At 43.5% G+C, this 19018-nt stretch overlaps 1 protein-coding gene across 2 annotated transcripts in view; it reads left to right on the top strand.

Moving 5' to 3' along the window:
* NARS2 (asparaginyl-tRNA synthetase 2, mitochondrial) overlaps positions 1–19018 on the top strand; it is a 50809-nt gene that overhangs the window by 16858 nt on the left and 14933 nt on the right. Inside the window, exons 7-8 of one of the 2 annotated variants that reach the window (XM_048294915.1) lie at positions 2323–2400; positions 13133–13265. In XM_048294915.1, coding sequence (XP_048150872.1) covers positions 2323–2400; positions 13133–13265 — 211 coding nt within the window. The remainder of the gene's footprint in view (positions 1–2322; positions 2401–13132; positions 13266–19018) is intronic. The other variant, XM_048294916.1, reaches the window with a different exon arrangement.

Raw genomic sequence — 19018 nt, 5'->3', positions numbered from 1 at the left:
TAGAGCCCCTTCCAGTACTTAAGAGGCTACAAGAGAACTGAGGAGGGGCTTTGGACAAGGGCATGGCGTGACAGGACAGGGGGGGATGGCTTCAGATTGAAAGAGGAAAGGTTTAAATTAGAAATTAGGAAGAAATTCTTTACTTGAGGGTGGTGAGGCACTGGCATAGGTTTACCAGAGAAGTTGTGGATGTCCCATCCCTGGATGTGTTCAAGGCCAGATTGGATGGGGCTCTGAGCAGCCTGGGATAGTGGAAGTTGGCCCTGCCCATGGCCGGAGGGTTAGAACAACACTGTCTTTGGGGTCACGTCCCAAACCATTCAATGATTTTATGCTCTGGAGGGTCTCACAGCATCTAGAGAGTTAATGCTGTGTGATGCATCACTGCAGTGCTTTTTCATCCAGAAGAACTTCATTTATTTTTGAAGACTGAAGGGATTCAATACCACTTGAGCTGCAGGCCTCAAAAACTCAGTGTACTTAAATAAAATAAAAATAAAAGGAGCAGGTTCCCAGAACAGCTATGCTCATTATGAATAAACACAGCTTATCTAAATTTAGATGGCCGTGGATTCATTTAAAATACCTGTAAGAACAACACACTACTGTAAAATAGGAACATGAAGCTGTAATGTACTGCATGCTGAAGAGCATTGATTTTTTTATTTATCCATCCTTAGAGAGCAAGGTGCATCTGAGTGATATCAATGGAAGAAGTATTTACCAGAGAGGTAATTTGCCCACTTTAGCTTTCTGCTCTATCTTAGAGCATGCTGTGTGCTATTTAAGGGGTACAGACTGATGTAATAGAGTGAGATTGTATTTCAGGTTGATCATTAGAATCCATATTCTTTCTTTGGACTTATTTAAATTGTGGAATTATATCTTTCAGTAAAGGTCACAAGACATGACAGTCAGTTAAGTCTAACGCATACAAATGCATGTCATCCCATCTTCCAGGGACCAAAACCTCCCCCCCCTTCAGTTAAAGAAACTTCTTCCTCATTGACTTTCCCCAGCTAATATCTGAGATGACGCCAGTCTTTGGCTGCCAAGTGACCTGTGCTTTGGCCACAGCAGATGGGGCACCACATGAGAAACATCCTGTCTATCAAGAACATGTAGCTTGAGTATTTCAGCATATTGCAGACATTGAGCCAGTCTGAGAAGAGACCATGTCTCTCAGGGAGAACAAACCAGGCAGAAAAGAGATTTCTGAAAACATTTGTATGTATTGATTTATATGCAAAAATTGCCCTTTGAACAACTTCACTGCAGCTATTTATCATCATCCAATTAAACTGTGCAACAGTGATTACATAAAAAAACTCCAGCACTGATTCTCAACATTGCATATGAAGTATGGACAGCAAATACTGTTAGAAGTACAGGTCAGAACTCCCCCATGAAAAGGCTGATCTCTACAGTTCATGTTTTCCAAAGCTAGGTTTTATCTCTTCCATTTTCAGGAGGTTTCCACTGGACAGAAACTGATCACTTTAAAAGTGTTTTTAAAGTCACCGTAAGTGCAAGATGAAGCCCCTTGACGCATGGCAAGTAGCTGCAGTGCTACCTGCCTGAGATCTGGTCTCTGGCAGGCTCTGTCAGCTGGCCAGCAGTGATTTGGCTGAAGTACCATGTCTGAGGACAATCCACATTGCAAGTCCTCAGAAAAATGTGCCTTCAAATAAGGCTTATTGTGCTGATTTCGCTCCAGCAGCTCAATGTACTAATTTAGTTAATTTATTGGGAAAATTCAGTGTAGATGAAGACCAAACCCATTATAAAAGAGAACTCTCTCTTTGACAGACTTGACACTTTCACCCTTAATCTTTAGAGTAGTAAAAAGTGAGTCTTCCACCTCCAAAATGGAAATATTCTGGTCTTCCCAATAAACAAATCAGGTAAAACAGTTAAGATTTATCTGTTTTGAATTTGATTCTGTGAAATTTACCCTTTGTTTTAGCCAGACTAAATTCTTCATGTCCATAAAATGATCCAGGCTTCCAAAATTACCTTTAGCTTAAATACAGTGTTGACATGTTGCAGTCTTAAGGCTCTCAAGAACACTTTGTCCCTGAGAATTTGTGGGAGGAGACTGAGATGGAAACGCTAGGAGAAGCTTCCCCATCCACTCTTTGCCCATATTCTGTTGTGACTCGCAGGACTTGGGAGGCAGACTGATCCTGCAGAAGTCCATTAGAAACCAGAGGTGGAGCAGGATAGGTATGAGAGGCAGGTAGGAATTTGTCCATGGGGGTGTATGTAGTAGGTAACAGAAGGTCAAATAGGCAGTCACGTATTTTTGGGGTTACGTTTTACTTTTACAGAGCTCATGAGCAACCTCCAAGCTGTGGCTGGAAAAGGCTGGAAAGGGGAGGTATGGAGAAGACTTACCAGATGAGTCTGGAATCACATCTTCTGTGTCCTTGCAGAGAGTTCATCTGCAGACCACAGAGTATCACCTTAGTGCCCATGCTTGTGTGTTGTCCAGGGCTCAGGGCTCTGTTTCATGGCAGGGCTGCTTGGGATGCTATTCCTGATCACAGGAGAGAACAGTGAGCCATTCATAGTTGGCAGGTTTTTTCTTTGAGGAAAAGTGGGGAGAGAGATGTTCCTGCGTTTATTGACTGTCTTCTGTGCTATGTCTGCTTGTTATTGAAGGCAAGGTCAGAGGAGTTCATCTTGTCTCTCAGTGTGACACAAATGGCCTACTTGGCACAACTTCTCATTTCATTGTGCCTCATCGTAGCGGTGACGGCATCTAGCTTGTCTGCTCAGCGTGTCTGAATCATTGTCAGCTGCTGTAAATCTATGGGCTTTTTAAGGTCTCCAGAAAAGTCTTTATTCAGTAATACAGCTCTCCCCTTCAGTCTCCTCAGTCTCAGATGAGTCAGTAACCAGTGTGTATGGTAAAAGTGTAGGGCTGTCTGTGTCCTGATATCTGTTTTAAATGTCATTGGTTTGCTGTGAAGTCCATGTGGCATTTCTGTGCCCCCTGATCCTCTGGGGAGGGCAAAGGCCCCTTTGGGGACCTGAACTGGGCCAGAGGGTCCATGACAGCTGAAGATGATTCAGAGGCATACTGGAGACAAGCCAAAGCCAATTGTTGTCAAGAAGTACAGCTTGCTGGCTGCAGTTTCTTCTCTTTTCTTCTCCTTTCCCCCAGGTTGTATCTGCTCCTCTCTTTTCAGCCCCTCTTGTTAATAGTTTAACATCAGTGTTTTTCCCTGGTGCCACATTTCATCCCAGGCACTGTCTGTTCTGCCTTTTGCATCATGAGCTTAAATAAAATTGCTTTTCCTAAAACTTCTGGGAGCTATCCCCTCCCTAAATGGCAGCATAAGTTATCTCCTTATTCCTTGCCCTCCTTAGACCTGTTTCTTTTCTCTCACCAGGCCTTCACTAGGTTTCTCCTCTCCTGTTCATCTCATGTTCTCTTGAAGTTTGCTGCAAGTGGGTGAAAGGCTGAGGGGCAACCTGATAGCAGCCTGTTAGGACCTGCAAGGAGGTTCTCCACAAGACAGCCCCACTCTTTGCAGTGGTGAATGACAGGAGGACAAGAGGCAGTGGGGATAAGTTGAAACAACTGAAGGTCTCAGTGGACCTAGGGAGGAAAATCATGAAGAAATCAGTCAAGCATTGGAAAAGATGAGAGAAACTATGTGCTCTTCATCGGAGACACAGCTAGATGGAGCCTTGAGCTGGTCTGGCCTTCTTTCTGACCCTGCTGTGAACAGAAGACTGGACCAATGACCTCCTGAGCTCCCTTCCAGCCCAAGTAATTTTCTTCTTCTAAGTTTTTTCTTGCCTTTGTTCTCATTGTCCTCTCCACCTATTTCAGGCACAATAGCATCTTGGTGAATTATCTCTCTAGCTCAATTTCAGTTCAACATCCCCAGGACTTGTGTTTTCCTGCTATCTTAAAATCTCAGCCTTTCTTACTGACTTCTGCCTGCTAACACCTAATTATCAAACTTGGTTTAGTTGCAGCATAATTAATCCCCCTCTCTTCAAGCACATCCTCTTGATTTCTAAACCATCATGTATTAGGCTGCTCTTCTGCCTAATCCAAATATTCTCTGCAATCCTGCAACTGGTTTTTCAGGTTGCAGAGAGAGTCTAAAAAGCATCTCAGTCATCCAGACTATTTTGGCTGTGTCTGCCTGAGTTTGTAGAGAGCTGAATTCAGTGAATTTCCTGTTGTTTGCAGAAGGTGCTGAAATCACACTGATTTCACTTTTAAAATGCCACTGCTTCAGTGTTTTTCAAAGCATGGAGGATGGAGAATGAGAGAGAGAGCTGTCATTTTGATGTTCAAGAAAACACTGCAGAACCCAGAGATGTGTTTGAGGCTGCCTTCCATAAAAGAGGTTTCATTCTCAGCAGTCTGGCAACACACACTCTTAAAATTTGGTTCCAAAATGACTTGCTAATGATGAAACAGATTGCATTGTCTTTGAACAAATATTTGCTCTACACTGTATAATTTTAAATACTTCTGAATGCAGCTGCAGGAATGATGTCCAGTTGTATAACATTCCTGTTGCTAAGAAGTAACAAAAATAAGTGTAATTATTTATCTTGGATGTCTGAAAAAAATTTCTGACATTTCTTGCACAACATTTGTTTCAGTCTGAGTCATAATGCAGACTCTTATAATTAGTGCACTAACTTCCATTAATTAGGCTGACACTTAATTGGATCTATAAAAAGCAACCGTGACATGTCTGGTTTTAATCAATTACTGCATGCTTCGGTCTGGTTCATGACTGCTGCAGTGATTGTTAGTGACTTAATATTACTGGGAAGTCAAATACATGAACTCTGTAGGTACAACAGTGAGTCTAGAGTTGCTTGGCTAGCTGGAGCTTTACAGTCCACATGGGTATCCTGTTGGTCCTTTTTTCCTCTCCACCTTTTTGGGAGAAGAAGCAGGTAATCTGCTTGCAAGCGTGGTGAGTGTGTGCTGAGGAGAGCTGCAGTTCAGCCATATTCTGGGGTCCTCACATGGAGGGCTGAATGCAATCCCAGCAGTCTTGGACTATGTGGTCTTTGTATTATGTCCTTGCTGTAAAAATCAAGTGCAGGTAGCAAGAGAAGAACAGGTTTTGTGCTCATCTGGTGAAAGGTGTCATCAGCTGAAATTCTCAGTCCTCATTTTACAAGTAAGCTAAGCTAAACCAGTATGTTTCTGTCTTGAATCCAGTGCATGGTCCCTTTTCCTTCGCTGAATACCTCATCATCCCTATCCAGTCAGTGGTAGGTGCTGTAGGATCTGTGTCATAAGAGCCCAGTATCCACGTATGTATAGGGCCTTGCAGCTCCACTTCATCTGTGTGCCCAGACAACGCTGAGAGCTGCAGGGGTTCAAGAAGCTGTGGCTTTGTGAGTGACAATAGGGCTGTTACAGCTCTCTGCCCACATGTTCCTGTGCCATAGTAGCCACATTCATGGTGACTTCTCCAAACTTGTTTGGCATTATGACTGAGGCAAGCAAAGAAGCCTGTGGGCAGCTCAGCTGACCATCAGTGGCAAACCAATGCTGTGGCAAACTTGATAGCTTATGAGAGCATGAACCTGCCTTGTGTCCAGGCTGCAGCTCCTGCTTCTCAGGGAGTCTCTATGCCTTGGAAAGCAACTCCAGGATAAGATGTGAAGTCAGGCAGCTTCATCCCTGTTTGCTTCCACAGCTTTCCTTAAAATAGATGCACAAATCCATTAGCACATGCCCTGAAATTCTTCAATTAGCTGTCATTGTACTGAAGTAGAATAGAATATAGATACATGTTGTAGTCAGCTGGAACATGTTGCATTTTATGTGGATTTTAGTAATTTTTTTTATACAGTTGCTTACTTTGTTTAGTTAGTACAGAATTTGAGGCTTTGGAGGTTTTAAATAGTTACACCCAAACTTTAGAATGTGGCCTGAACCATGACTGCTTTTGTTCAGTAATGCACCCACTGATGCTTTTTCTTGTTGTCATTGATATTTGCAGAGTTTGTAAAACCAGTGTTCATCTGAAAAATAAATTACAATTAAATCTCCTCTTCATGGCTCTTATAATGCAGTTTCTAGAGAAGATGGGTTTTTTCCGCTTTGAAAGGAAAAAGATTTAACTCAGTTGTCCCCCCCCTCAACATGTTGGTAATGTAATTTTTATAGCAGAGAGTAGGAGTCAATGGGATGATTAAGTTTGAAAAACATCTTAGCTACCTTTTTTATTGAAATCTTTGAAACATTTTGTATCACTCCTATGTAGGATATTTCTGTTAACTAGAGCATGGGACATGGTTATTTAAATAAATGCTCAGCTACTCTGGTGGCTTTCATCAACCCAGCTTGAGTTTTCATTGCTAATCGGTCATTTTATTGACTTTAATTAGAAACAATAATATCAAAACTAGGACAAAGCAAGACTCCACTGAGAATAAAGTACAACACTGTTGCATAAAAGGGTGGAGGACCCAGGCTGATGAGGTCTTTGAGCCTGGAGCACACGACTTACATGGCTCTGAGTAACTCTTGTGTCCTCTGTCTCAGTTTTTCCCTATTCTCCTGCCATCTGTAGACTTACAATCCACTGTCTAGCTCTGCTGTGAGGTTTAATAAACTTCTGGGTGCTTCGCCAGATAATTAGGGTATATGGGTCACTTTGTTGTTAATTACTCAAGTGTGCCTGGATCATATTCAAGCAGAGGGGGATGACCTGGGAAGGATCCTTGTCCCATCTCCTGTTTTGTGCCGCTGAACCTGGAGCAGAAGCTGTGGCAAGGGGAAAACAGGTCCTGGAGCATGGCAGGAGGGTGCTGTGCACCTGTGACCTCACGGGCATCGTGCATCCCTGCCCTTTGGAGGTTGCAGCGAGAGAAGCTGCTGCATTGCTTCAGTCTGACTTGCTGCAGGGGGAAGTTGGCACTTCCCAGTCCCTGTCTGGGAACTTAGACAGCTTTCTTTTTTTTCATTAATGTGTTTAATTTTGGCTGCTTACAAAAGGAAGTACAGTCCCATCTTGTCGCAGCATGAGCTGAAACCTCAGCACTCAGCACCCCAGCTCTGCTGGCCAGGCCTGAGCTTCACATACTGCTACAAAAGTCCTTGTCAAGACGCAGCTTTTCTCATCTGCATTTCCCCAGAGGGCAGGCAGAAATGGCATGTCCTAGGAGGAGTCTTTGAAAACTGCTTTTTCTGGATAAAATTCAGTCCCTTCTGCTGCCTTTTCAACAGAAATGTTCATTTTCATTGGGCAGAATCCCACCCACCAGACAATAGTAATGGGAGTATTATTTTTACACTGAGATTAAAACCCAGATATTTCTGTCCAAATCGGACAGGTATTTTTTAACACAGTCTACCCAGCTCAAGAATAAAATATTCTGCCTGTTCTCCACACTGCTGGGCACCTGTACCCTCACTATTGTCATTAGGAGCTCTGGGCTTCCATCTCCTCCAAAAACTAGACCCTGGAGACATTGGGGTGATATTTTGAGTGGTTGTCTGTGTGTGTGTGGTTTTGTGCACAGGGCCAGAATATCCTTCAACATAAAAATTTCAGCATCCCTAAGCAATCCCATTCGTGTTCAGGTCAAGCACTGCAGCCAACTGGTGTCTCCTGGCAGCTGAGCAAAGTCACCTGCTTATTTCAGTGGAGCAGGCAGGTCCTCCATGCTCAAAGTGAATATAGTCAGAACAGAGTGGAATTAAATCAGATGGCTCACTTTATTAACTTCTTCCCTTCCTAAGGGAAAGGACAATGGGTAGATAAAGCTAAACTCCTGGGCTTTAGGGTCACCTTGCTGTTCTCTCCTCCTCTGCTGATGTCATGTGTTGTTTTGTATTTGGGTTAGAAGTTATTATTTCTAGATTTTCTATATTTTAGTGTGTGTATGGCACAGAGGGGTTGATGGATTATGGTGCAGGGGGACATACTGTGTTCATTTGGCATGACCAAAGATGAGATTTGGCACAAGTCACTGTTCAGCTTAACTCGTCCCTGCAGACCTTGCCAGAGTAATCAATATACTTGTGTTTACAAAGACGTGTTGTATTTTGGAGTGACAGTGAGGGCACCATGGAAATGAATTGTTCCCCCTCTGCCATGTTGGTAATGTATTTTTATGGCTTACAGTAGGAATCACTGGGGCGATGAAGTTTTGAAAAACATCTTTGCTCCCTGTGTGTACTGGTGTGGTTTAGTGCTCAGCCCTGAGTCACAGGAGCCAGCTTCTGCCTCCAGCTGTGTCACTACTGTGTGGTGTGACCTTGGCACTGGCTGTAAGCTGACTGTGCAGGGATTGCACCTTCTTGATTAATAGCCTTGTTCAGAGTTATATCCCCTTGGTTCAACAGCACAAATAAGTCTTTATTGCCTCGGTAGCAGTGTGGAGTCCTGGCTCAGAAAATGGGCACAATCCATTCCTGGCTTGGGAACCATCAGCACAATTAATTCTATTTGGATTGCACCGTAAAAGTTGCCAGTGAGGCAGAGATGCTGAGGCCTACAAACATTGCATGAGTTTAATTAAAAGAATGATTTAAGCAGCTTTGGGTATGGATACTTCTTACTTCTCTATTGGTTTCTATCACTTCCTCTATAATGAAGTGTCAGCGAACTCAGACGAAATGAGCTTTCATTCTGCGTGGCAGAAAGCACCCAAAGGTGGCTGCTTCTGGAGACTGTTTTAGTTGTGTGTAAAATAAAGGTGAAAGGGGGGAAGTTTCTCCCTTTGTGGCTGATCTTAGGGTGGAGAACACAAGTGTGGCCTGTGCAACAGCGAGCCTCCACCATCCGTGCAGAGGCTGGCTATGCCCCAGCAACGCTTCCAGGTACTGCTTCGGTGTCCAAAGGGACTCCTGGGAGCCTGTAGCTAAAAGTGGCTGGGCCCTTCCCTGGGCTGGGGCGAGCAAGCTCAGCATTTTGCAGGATGGGGCCCTGCCTTTTCGTGCATTTCAGTGTGTCGGAAGGAGTGCTGGGGATATTCTCTTGGCCTCCACATTAAGCTCTCGAATTTTCCCAGAGAACTGGGCAGAGTGAAATACAGTCACAGGAAGGGAGCAATTAATTAAGTGGCTCTGTGCCTTCTTGTGGTGTCGACCCCAGCAGCGCCTGTGAACTGCATAAATGCACTCAGGCTTGCTGTCCAGAGCTCTGATCTGGGCAAAGCTGACTGCAAAGGGACCCATTTCAAAGCCTCTCTTGTATTCTGTGGTAGCACGTACAAGGACAGTGTTACAGACATTACTGCTCTGCCTGTAATGGCTAAGGAAAAAGGCTCAACAGATTAGTGGGCTTTTTTTTCCTCTCCTGTGTGTATGCTTTTGTTGGAGATGAGGAATTAGCACTACTGATTTTTTTTTTTTTTAAAGACTCTTGAGTGCCCACAACCCGAACTGACCTAGGCACTTTTGGAGACTTAGCCAGAATTTTCAAGTTATTTTTAAATGCTGGAAGTCTTGCAGAGGTCTGGGAATGTTAAATGACTGATTATTTACATCATAGAGCATAGGAGTCACAGCCCTGCACTAAGGCTCCATTGTGCTAGGTGCTGAATGCACCCAGAGCAAAATGACTGGGTTTGCTCTCAGTACCATGAAATCGGAGCAGAGTCAGCTCCCATCCCTCTTTTCTGATATATCTGTACGTGCTCAGTGTGATACTGTATCAAATCCCAGATACATTTTTTATAGCAGATGAAGTACAAGTAAAGACTGGATTTTTACAGCGTGCATTCGCTTAATATCTTGAGTGGCAGGGCACACTAAACTGTATATGTTCACACACAGGGCTGATAACAGTGACTGTATTTTTAGCTGTGTTTCTCTGTGTCATAGGTTAGCCTATGCCTGTGTCCAGGCCTCTGGTCAGTGCTACATTGCTGTTACCAGATGACTTGCATTTACTGCGCTCCTTTGATCTCTTTGCCAGCGTGACATCTGGCTAGTTTCCCTTTGCCAGGGTCCCATGATTCTGGTGAAGTTCTCACAGTTACTTGTTTCTGTCTTTTCCCTTTACAGTTAGCCTGAGAAATGAATGATTCCTCCCCTCCCTGCAGATGGGCGTTTATTTGATGGGGGGGGAGGGGAAGTGTTGTTTTTCCCTTCTTTCAAGGATCAGGCAAATTCAGCCCCACACCAGTGATGGAGCTAACTCCAGCAATGGTAGGTTCTACAAGCTGTCACAAAGCCCTTACACATACTGTTGATGGGCACCTCAGGATAGTCCGTAGAGTTGCCGTGCTAATGGTTTGTTTTGTAAATGTAGGGGGTTCTCAGTGTACAAGTGCCTAGAGCTGAGGAAAGACAGAAATTGATTCCTGTGAGAGTTGTTCTGCACTTGCTCTCTCCAAAAGCTCTGTCTTGGGCACAGAGAGGCTTTATTCTTGCAGTACAAAATTGATCTCTGACTATGAAGTGTTTGACCATCGTTGACACCTTGAAGCAGTAAGAGGATGGGGTTTATTTTAATTTTTATTGGTTTTAGGTATCTTGCAATCGGCAAGCCCCTTGAAAGATGAGTAACTAGTCATCATGCTTGGGCTGCTGATCAGTAGGAAGTAAGTGCAGTTCAAAAGGGTCTTAGTAGCCTGCATTGCTGGAGACTGTCCTTCTGCCACGGTAACCTACAGTAACTGATGTGTCAGTGCCTGTGCCTGGACAGCTGCTGAGAAATGTCTCTCCCTGAAGCCAGACTGTTGCCCTGTGGGACAGGATCTCCTGCTCGCCAGCTGGTGTCACGCTTTAGCTTTCAGTGTTACTTTGAGGCCTTCATGTCAGTGAGACATTAGAGACCTGCACATCAAACTGTGCAGACCTGAGTGAGTACTTCAGCAATTGCAAGCTTGTCAAAATACTTTCATCTTGTATCTGATCCTGGCTCAGTCACAAACTGAACTTGTGACTATACTCATTTATTTAGGAAAAATTCTTTCTTTAACTGAAGGGCCTCAAATTGAAATATTTTAGCAAAAGCCTGAAACATGGGGACAGGTAGAGCAAGAACCTGCATCTAACTCCTGTTTTCCACTGTAGGCCATCATCTGCAACCTGGAAAACAAAAGCTTTTGACCAGTTCTGCCTTAAACATAAAATGATTTTGACTGCATGACTCATTGTTTCATACTTGTTGTTTGTCTTGCTATAGCAGTCGAGGCTCTCACACTTTGGATCCAAGACCTTGTTGTGCCAGGTGCTGTTAGGAACATGGGGGAAAAAAAAAAAACAAACCAAAAAGCTGTGTGAGGAAGAACATGAATTTCTGTATCACCCAGGACAACAGGTGGCTACAGATGGGGGATCACAAGGAGCTGATGATATAATAATGAATGACCTGTGCAGTGAGTAATAGTCTTGGTACATCGCTTATCTAAACATTGCTGAGGTTTTGTAGATGCTACAGCAAAGGGCAGCTTGAAGGAGGATGACGGAGTGGCAGAAGTTTTCTGTAACATCGCAGCAAGTGAGAAAGGCAGCAGAGGGAAAAGTGTCATGCTGAAAATTATGCTTGAAGAAAGATGTTTGCTGCAAAATCTAGTTAGCTGGTTGTAAATGCTGTGGTCATATATGAGAGTGCAGGTACAAGAGCAAAGTGGAGACAGAAAGTGTGTTATTTGGATGAGGGAAAAGAGAGCCACGGGGAAAAGAAACCTACGGGCAGGCTACGTATTCAGAGTCTTGACCTGAAACTTTCTTCTGGTGTGTTTACTACTAGCAACTCAAGGAAAAAAAAGTGCTCTTTCTTTGGATCATAACCTTTAACCAACATGTGACATGAGGGAACAGATGAGTGAAGCAGAATATGTGTGTTCTTTTATTTGTAGCACAGATGTCTCCATAAGGGGCAAAGGAAAAATGCTGCTTTTTGTAGTGTTTATTTATTTAAACTTCAGTTTAACAAAATTAGCCTGTTCAGAAACTTCAGTGAACATCCTTTTTAAGTTGAAAGCTTGCAGATCAAGATGCAAGTCAAATGGCAGCCCCAGCAATTAGCATGCATCCTTTCTCGAGTGTCAGACTGTGGTTAATCTCTACTGATCGGGTTCTTTTTCTCCTACATGCTAGGAGCTAAAAATAACATCAAGTTAAAGATGTACCAAAGATAGCAGCTGCCCAGTTCATGGTTCTTCTGAAGCAGCTTGCTCTCTTCCCCAGTCATGGTTATCTTCCCATGAAGCATGAGAGGAAGCACAGATGTCACAGCATCTATTTGGGAACCTCTCACTGGCTTGAGGGCATCCAGGAGCCCAAGTGTTCATAGGCCACAGTGTAAAAGGTATTGCTTGGAGTGCAGCTTCCCACATAAAATCAAAACTTTTAAAGGTGTGTTGGTGTTTGATAGGAAGGTTTCTCACGGAGGAAGTGGAAACACAGCGTGACATGACTGGAGAACAAGAGAGGATGTATTTAAATAGACTCCTCAAAAGGTGGCTGGAGAAATGGCTTCTTAATAGGAAATGCATTGGTTGCTTCAGCATCAGCCTCTATCCCAGATGTGTTCTGTGCAGTAGGGACCCCTTTCAGCTGAACCATTTTTAGCTGTGTGGAAGAGCCGAGTTCTTTATCTCGATGGCTCTCTGAGCAATGAACTTCTGTCTTACCACTAGAGGGGGACTGCACGCCATAGACCTCCCATCCTGCTGGGCTTCACTGGCCACCCCTCAGTGCTCACAAGCCCAACAACTCCAGCAGCAGGGCCCACTCTGCTCTGTTGAGCACTGGGGTCTCACAGCACCCATGAAGGTCAGGCACTGCAGCCAAAGAAATGTAAAGGCACGTGGATGAGGAGAGCGTGACTGGTACAATACCTGGGTGCTTCTCTAGTTATGTGGTTCTGCAGAATGTTGGGTTTTATTCCCACAAAGTCACAAAAAGTGTCCTGAGCACGACTTGTGTTCAGAGAAAGGTGAATAGTGTGTGTGCAACCTCCCTGCATCTGGAGCTGTGAATAACCCCTCTCCATGCCTGCATGAAGGAACGGAACAGGAACAGCAGCTTATTCAGCAGTGCCATTAAACTGATTGAAGATGAATTGGAAACATGATTGTTTCTAGATGCTGGGAGAAAAGTGAGGACTTTAGGTGTAACAGACTCAGTTGTGTGCTGGACCTGACCTACCTGTTTCTTGCTGCCTTGCAGGGCTTTTACTCACGTGTTCACCTTTGGCCCAACGTTCCGAGCGGAAAACTCACAGAGTCGCCGGCACCTGGCAGAGTTCTATATGGTGGAGGCTGAGCTGTCCTTCACTGAAAGCCTTCAGGACATCATGCAGGTGGGCACTCCAGATGTTAATGCAGGAGTGGTACCAGAATTCCTACGTCCTCCCTGAGCTGTGCTCCCTGCCCTCAGCTGAGGTCACAGCTCCTTTCACTTTGTGTGAGCCATGTAGAGGTTGCACAGGTATTTCCCAAGGAGGAGGGTTTTCTCAGCAGAGATGAGGCCATAAAGGGGATTTGGAAGGGAAGATACAGGTGCACACAGCCCTCATCTGAGTGGGAAGCTCCAAAGTTGCTGTATTGCCAGGGAACGTAAATGTGCTTGAATAGTGCTAATGAAAGTGGCAGTCTCCCTTTCAAAATGTTCAGCACCTTTCCACTGAATGAGCAGTGTTTAAGCAGTGTGTCCCTTGGTGTTCTCTGTAAAGGCCTCCTTGAAATCTGCATTGAAATCTCAAGTAGGAAGAACAGTTTCTGGCATACACTGTTCACTGTGGCTTTAGTGGAAGACTGGAGGAAATCCTTAGCTGGCTTTTGATTTTTCAGGATTGATCTCTCAGTTGCAGTTTAACCACATGAGGGATGCTAATGCACCTTACTAGTCTCAGCATAAGCCAGCTTATACCCAGTAGGACTTGCGAGTAAACATCCACACGCACTCTCATTTATCAGATAAGCTCTGTGGAAAGCGATTGGAGAAATAACCTTATAAAAAAAATTACCTGGGGCACTGGCTGCAGATTTATAAAATAACATCCAGGTGGTGGTTTCTTCAGCATGGGTCATATACAGTGCTGAATCAGCATGGCCTGAGAGCAGAGCTGACGTGCTCTGTGTGCTGCTTCTGAATCTGGGATGTCTGGATGGCACTGGGCTGTGTGGACTGACCTGTTGGGAGTCTGTGCTCCATTATGAATAGCATCCTGCTGTTCCTCTTCTCTCTCCTTTTCTCCACAACAGCATTTGTAAAGCACAGCCTATGTATGTGTACACACCTTAATTCCTGAGCCCTCTGTTTCTCTAGGTAATCAGGAGCCAGTTGAAATATTCACTGCTTTTATCTAGTATAATAAGCAGGGTCTTCTGTTAAGTGGTGTTTGAGCCCTTCAACACAGAGTCAACATATCTTGTGTGGAGAACCCTGATTTCCTGGCTTTTGAAGTACAAACAGCCAGTTCAGACAATCAGAGAATTAGATTTGAGAACTGTTTTGGAATATGTAGGGCTTTTATTTGTAGTGAAAGGTGGAACTTTCCCCCCCAATTTTGCCTTTGTTGTTGCTAAGTATCTTGTGAAGTCTCAGCTTGTGCTCTCTTTTAAATCTTCCCTCTGTCCCAAAGTCTTTTACGAGCAGCTTTCCCTATAACAGGAAGTCTCCTAGTAGCCATTATTTTGCATTTCTCATAGTGAGTTTGTATTGCAACAGGCTTAATTTTCTGGTGTTCTTACTTGCAGAAGTGGAGTTCCCATTTTGTTTATTTTTAAATCATTGGGCAATCTCTCTTAAAACGAATCAAACAAAAAAACGCAACCAACAGAAAACCCTGCCAGTTGCTCTAAAGCCCTAAGTTTCTTTCCTGGTGTAACTGACCTAAATTCAGTGTTCCCTTACGTATCTGCCCGTCGGGTGTTTTGTCTGTTTATTGTCATCTGCAAGTTCTTTATTCAGTGCAAAACGCCCAGTTGAAAGCCTTGGGGGCTCTTGGCCAGGGTTAGCATCCAAACTTTGTCCTCACATAAGGAGCTGGATTGTTTAAAATTTACTTTTTAAATTGCTATTCAACATTTGGACTAAGTATCTCTCACTTGAGTAAGTTTGCATGCTGGGAATGCTCAGCTTCTTCATGGACGTCTTGAAGTATTTGGTTATACACACCTTTAAAGAGCCTTGCTACAAAGATGTACATTTGCCATTTGCTTATGAGGCTTGAGATCTTTCAGCCAAAGCTCCAAAAGAAACATAGCTTTCCTTACAAAATATAAGGAAAAAAGATGATTTAATAACCAAGTTACATGTATTTGGGAACAAAGAGCCTGAAATCTTAGAGCAGCATTTTTTCCCCCACTGTAATTGCACAGAGTAGTGCTCAGTTATTCCTAAATTAGTAGCACAGTTCTTGTGAAGTCTCACGTGTCTTAATAATGCAATCTAAATTTCTGTTCTGTGCCAAAACATGTTTTAGTGCTACAAAGAAGCTTCAACTCTCACAATACTGGTTTCACAATGCTTTCTGTGGAAAGTCCCATGTGCTCAGTGCAGCACTTTACACTGCATAGCTGGGTGATAGTATTTCTGCTTTAGTGTACAGGGTGCATGTAAGGGTATCTAAGGAGGGACTTCTGTAGCCTCTTTCCTTAAGTCCAGTTAAGAAATTGGGCCAGGTTGCCCCAAGGTACTTCTCCTCCAAAATGGATGAGAAAGAGAAGGATTTAGAAGAAGGTCAGGTAGCAGTGGAAGAGGTCCAATTGTGGAAGTGTCTGGACTCACCAGAGATGTCAGCCTTCCAGTACCTGAATTGGAGGTCCAAGGTCTCCAGCTTCATTTGTTCCCTGAGATGCCTGTTATCAGTCTCTCCCTCTCTCTTCAATGCTGTGTCATGTAGTTGTATTTGTAGGCCATTGTCTTCTATTTTTCATTCCACTGTCTCAGCACTGCAGTAGATTTAAAGGATCCCCCTTCATTCATGACACTAATGGAGTCTCAGAGAGGCTATATGATACAGTCATTATTGAATTTCATCAAAAGCACATACAAAGCGATGCTACTAAAAAAGACATTATTTAGGCTGTAAAGTTAGGAAATGCCAGAAGGAAGTTTTCCTGAGGGCATTTTCAGGAGTTTATGCATAGTGTTAGTTTTCCTTAACAAGATCACGTCCTAGCACCACTGTCTCTTTAAGGGATGGAGAATATGTCTCTTTAAGATGAAGAATACAATTTAACACTCAGTATTTGAGCTCTGTCCTGAGGGCAGAAGTATTGTCTTCCACTGGTTATGTACTTCATCAAAATTAATTTGCTGTCATTACAGCCTAGTGACATGGAGCATTGTTACCTCCATTTTACAGAGGGGAGGTCAGGTGTGAAATGAAATCAGTAGCACCAATTTTGGGTGTCAGCTTTAGAGAGCTTGCATCTAAAAGATGTATGTGATTTGATTTCCAGACTAGCTTACACTCAGCATTCTGTCTTCAGTACCAAGGCTGAGGCACTTGGGCAAGTCTGGCTGCAGTTTTGAGGGAGCAAACACTGGTAATCACATGGAGAGGTTTGTTCTAAGTATCTTGCACAACACTCTTTAGGGACATTGGGGTATCTACAGGACTGTAGGTGCCTTGTCTGAGGTGGCATCCAGCTGCCATAGCTGAGGCTTTTTCTCTTCCCTAACTTTTATCAGCATTCAGCTTCAATGGCCAGTGGAGCAGTGGTCTGGCAGACAAGTCTCCTTCCTTGCACAGCAACAGCATCTCTTCAGAGTAGGGCCTGACCTGTTGGTTGTGTTGCTGAGAGAAAAGATTTTATGACCAAGACCAGATGTGAATCCTCCCCTCTGTGTGTGTGTGTGTGTGCACACATGTACAGTGTGTGTGAGCAAGCATGGAGGCAACAAATAGTGGGCCACTGGTGAGTGTTTCATATGTAAGTAGCCTGTGATCTACATTGCATTCATATGCATGCCCAGGTAAATCCATAAATAAAAATCCTACTGGCAGGTCATGCGATTTTTCTTACGTAATAAAAATGATTATTTGAACTTCCTTGGAGTACACAGCATCTTCAGTTGCTGCTGCTGACTTTTACTGCTGCTTTATTGATGATTTGCTCTGTTTCAACTCTGGTCATAATTTTATTTGGGAAGAGGGTAAGTTGCAGTATCAAAAGATCCAGGGTACAATTAAGCAATACCCTTGGGAGCTGCTCCTAATCAAAATTGAACTGTTAACCATTAAATAACAGAGCAACATTGGGGAAGGCCAAGGTTGATACTGCTGAAGTTTCAAAAGTGAAAATCAAAAGAGGTGGACTAAAAGGGTTGAAGAAAGGGAGAAAGATTTAACCTCTGTCGTCCTTACCTGCCCTTCTACCAGCACAGTTTCCACATTGCCATTGTGAAGCAACCACATTGTTGGACTTTTGGGATATCTGGAGTCCCACCTGTGAGATGAGCTACTTGATGTGATTCCAGTGCCTTTTTCCCTGTATAGGTCTCCTGTCAAACATGTTTCTTCCAGAGTGTCTTCAAACCAGTCACCTGTATCTCAAACTCATGTGTTGCCTTAAACCAGCAAGCCAGTGGTTACACTTCTCCACTCATTTTTCCTATAGCCTACTTTGCAGTCCTTCATTATACTCTCTGCTTAAAGACATAAATTCTCAGTTTGAGTGATTTTTTCCCTCCTTTTCTTTTTTTCCATCTACTGTTTGTGCCTAGTACACATTTGTCATAAATAAGAGCAGTGAGGAGGCCAGTGTATGACCCACGTGTCTGTCTTTTTTGCCAGGATAAAACCTCAGTCTCAAACCTGGAAATATTTCTCAGATTGTTTTTCCCATACCACCCACATCTTTTTTCCACAAGAGGAAGCTGCTTATGTTGAGTGCTGTGGGAACCTAATTGTTACTTTATCGCACAGTGAGGAAAAAAAGTGCTAATTAAACAACATGCTTTTCTGAAACCAGATGATACTTTCATTTTCTAGAAAGAGGAAGCTTAATGTAAAATCCCTTCGTCTCTGCCTGGTGAAACCAGATGAATTGCCAAGAAGTTTTCTAATTTCATTTGCATAAGCCTTTTTCTAGCTACTTTGAAGAAAGTTCAAACCTGACTGTTTGGTTATTTCCCACTCAGCAGCAGGAATGCTGGCTTTTCATTTCCTCTGTGAGTATTAGGAGGGGTAAAACTGTTCATCTGCATATGATAATGCTGTTCCCTTATTTGCATCTTCCCGTTTTTAAAAGGAGGGCCCAGGTTGATGCAGGAGTCTTGAGTCTGAGTTTGGCTCCAGAGGAGTCCAAATGGACTGCTTTGCTTCACTAGGCTGGTGGGATGCAGAGGCTGTTCACCAGCACAGAGCAGTGTTTCAGCAGCTTGGCACAAGTGTGAAGGATGTTCTTCTAAACATAAGTTTGAACAACATGCCTGAAATCTCATCTTGCCTATGTCAGTAGCCTAGCTCCTTTGTTTCTGTGCCTTGTGTTCCTCTTATATTGTAAGATCTGGTTCCTTTTAAGGCATAGACCTACTGCTTCTTCTTCTTGAGATTTGCTGACTGAACAACAGGTTCATCTTTTCAGTCACAGGCTTTGTGGTATCTAGGGGCTGCTGCTCACCTAGGTATCATTAGGGGAAACTTCACTTCTGTCAACTCTGTGATACCTTTTCCTGGTCTTAAAATCAAGAGTCAGACACTGTTAGAAGGGAAAAAGGGATTTTACCTCTGTATTTATTTTAAGGATCCTTAGGTGCACTATGTTTAGGTCAAATGCACCTCAATGCACACAGCAATGCACACCCACCCACAATAGATCTGGTATAACATTATATGTCTTACTAATTAGCATATCTATCAAAGATTGCCCAGTGAGAGGCTCAAATGAGCCCTCCTCCCCAAGGAACCTTCCCCTGGATGGTTCTATCTTAGTTTACAGAATGTGTTCTGGAGAGGACCTTGGGGTCTGGGGCACACTGATCCCTAACTACGAAGCTTCTAAAATGTTTAGTCTCCTAGTTTGACAAACAAGTCCAAGAATGAAGGCAAAAAGCACTAAGAATACAGAAGTTGTAAAAAGGTGTAAAAGAAAAGGCAAA

This window comes from Corvus hawaiiensis, chromosome 2 (genome assembly GCF_020740725.1).
Source record: "Corvus hawaiiensis isolate bCorHaw1 chromosome 2, bCorHaw1.pri.cur, whole genome shotgun sequence".
NCBI lineage: Eukaryota > Metazoa > Chordata > Aves > Passeriformes > Corvidae > Corvus > Corvus hawaiiensis.
The sequence above is the reverse complement of the archived record's forward strand: the minus strand, read 5'-3'. Positions and strand labels throughout refer to the sequence as shown.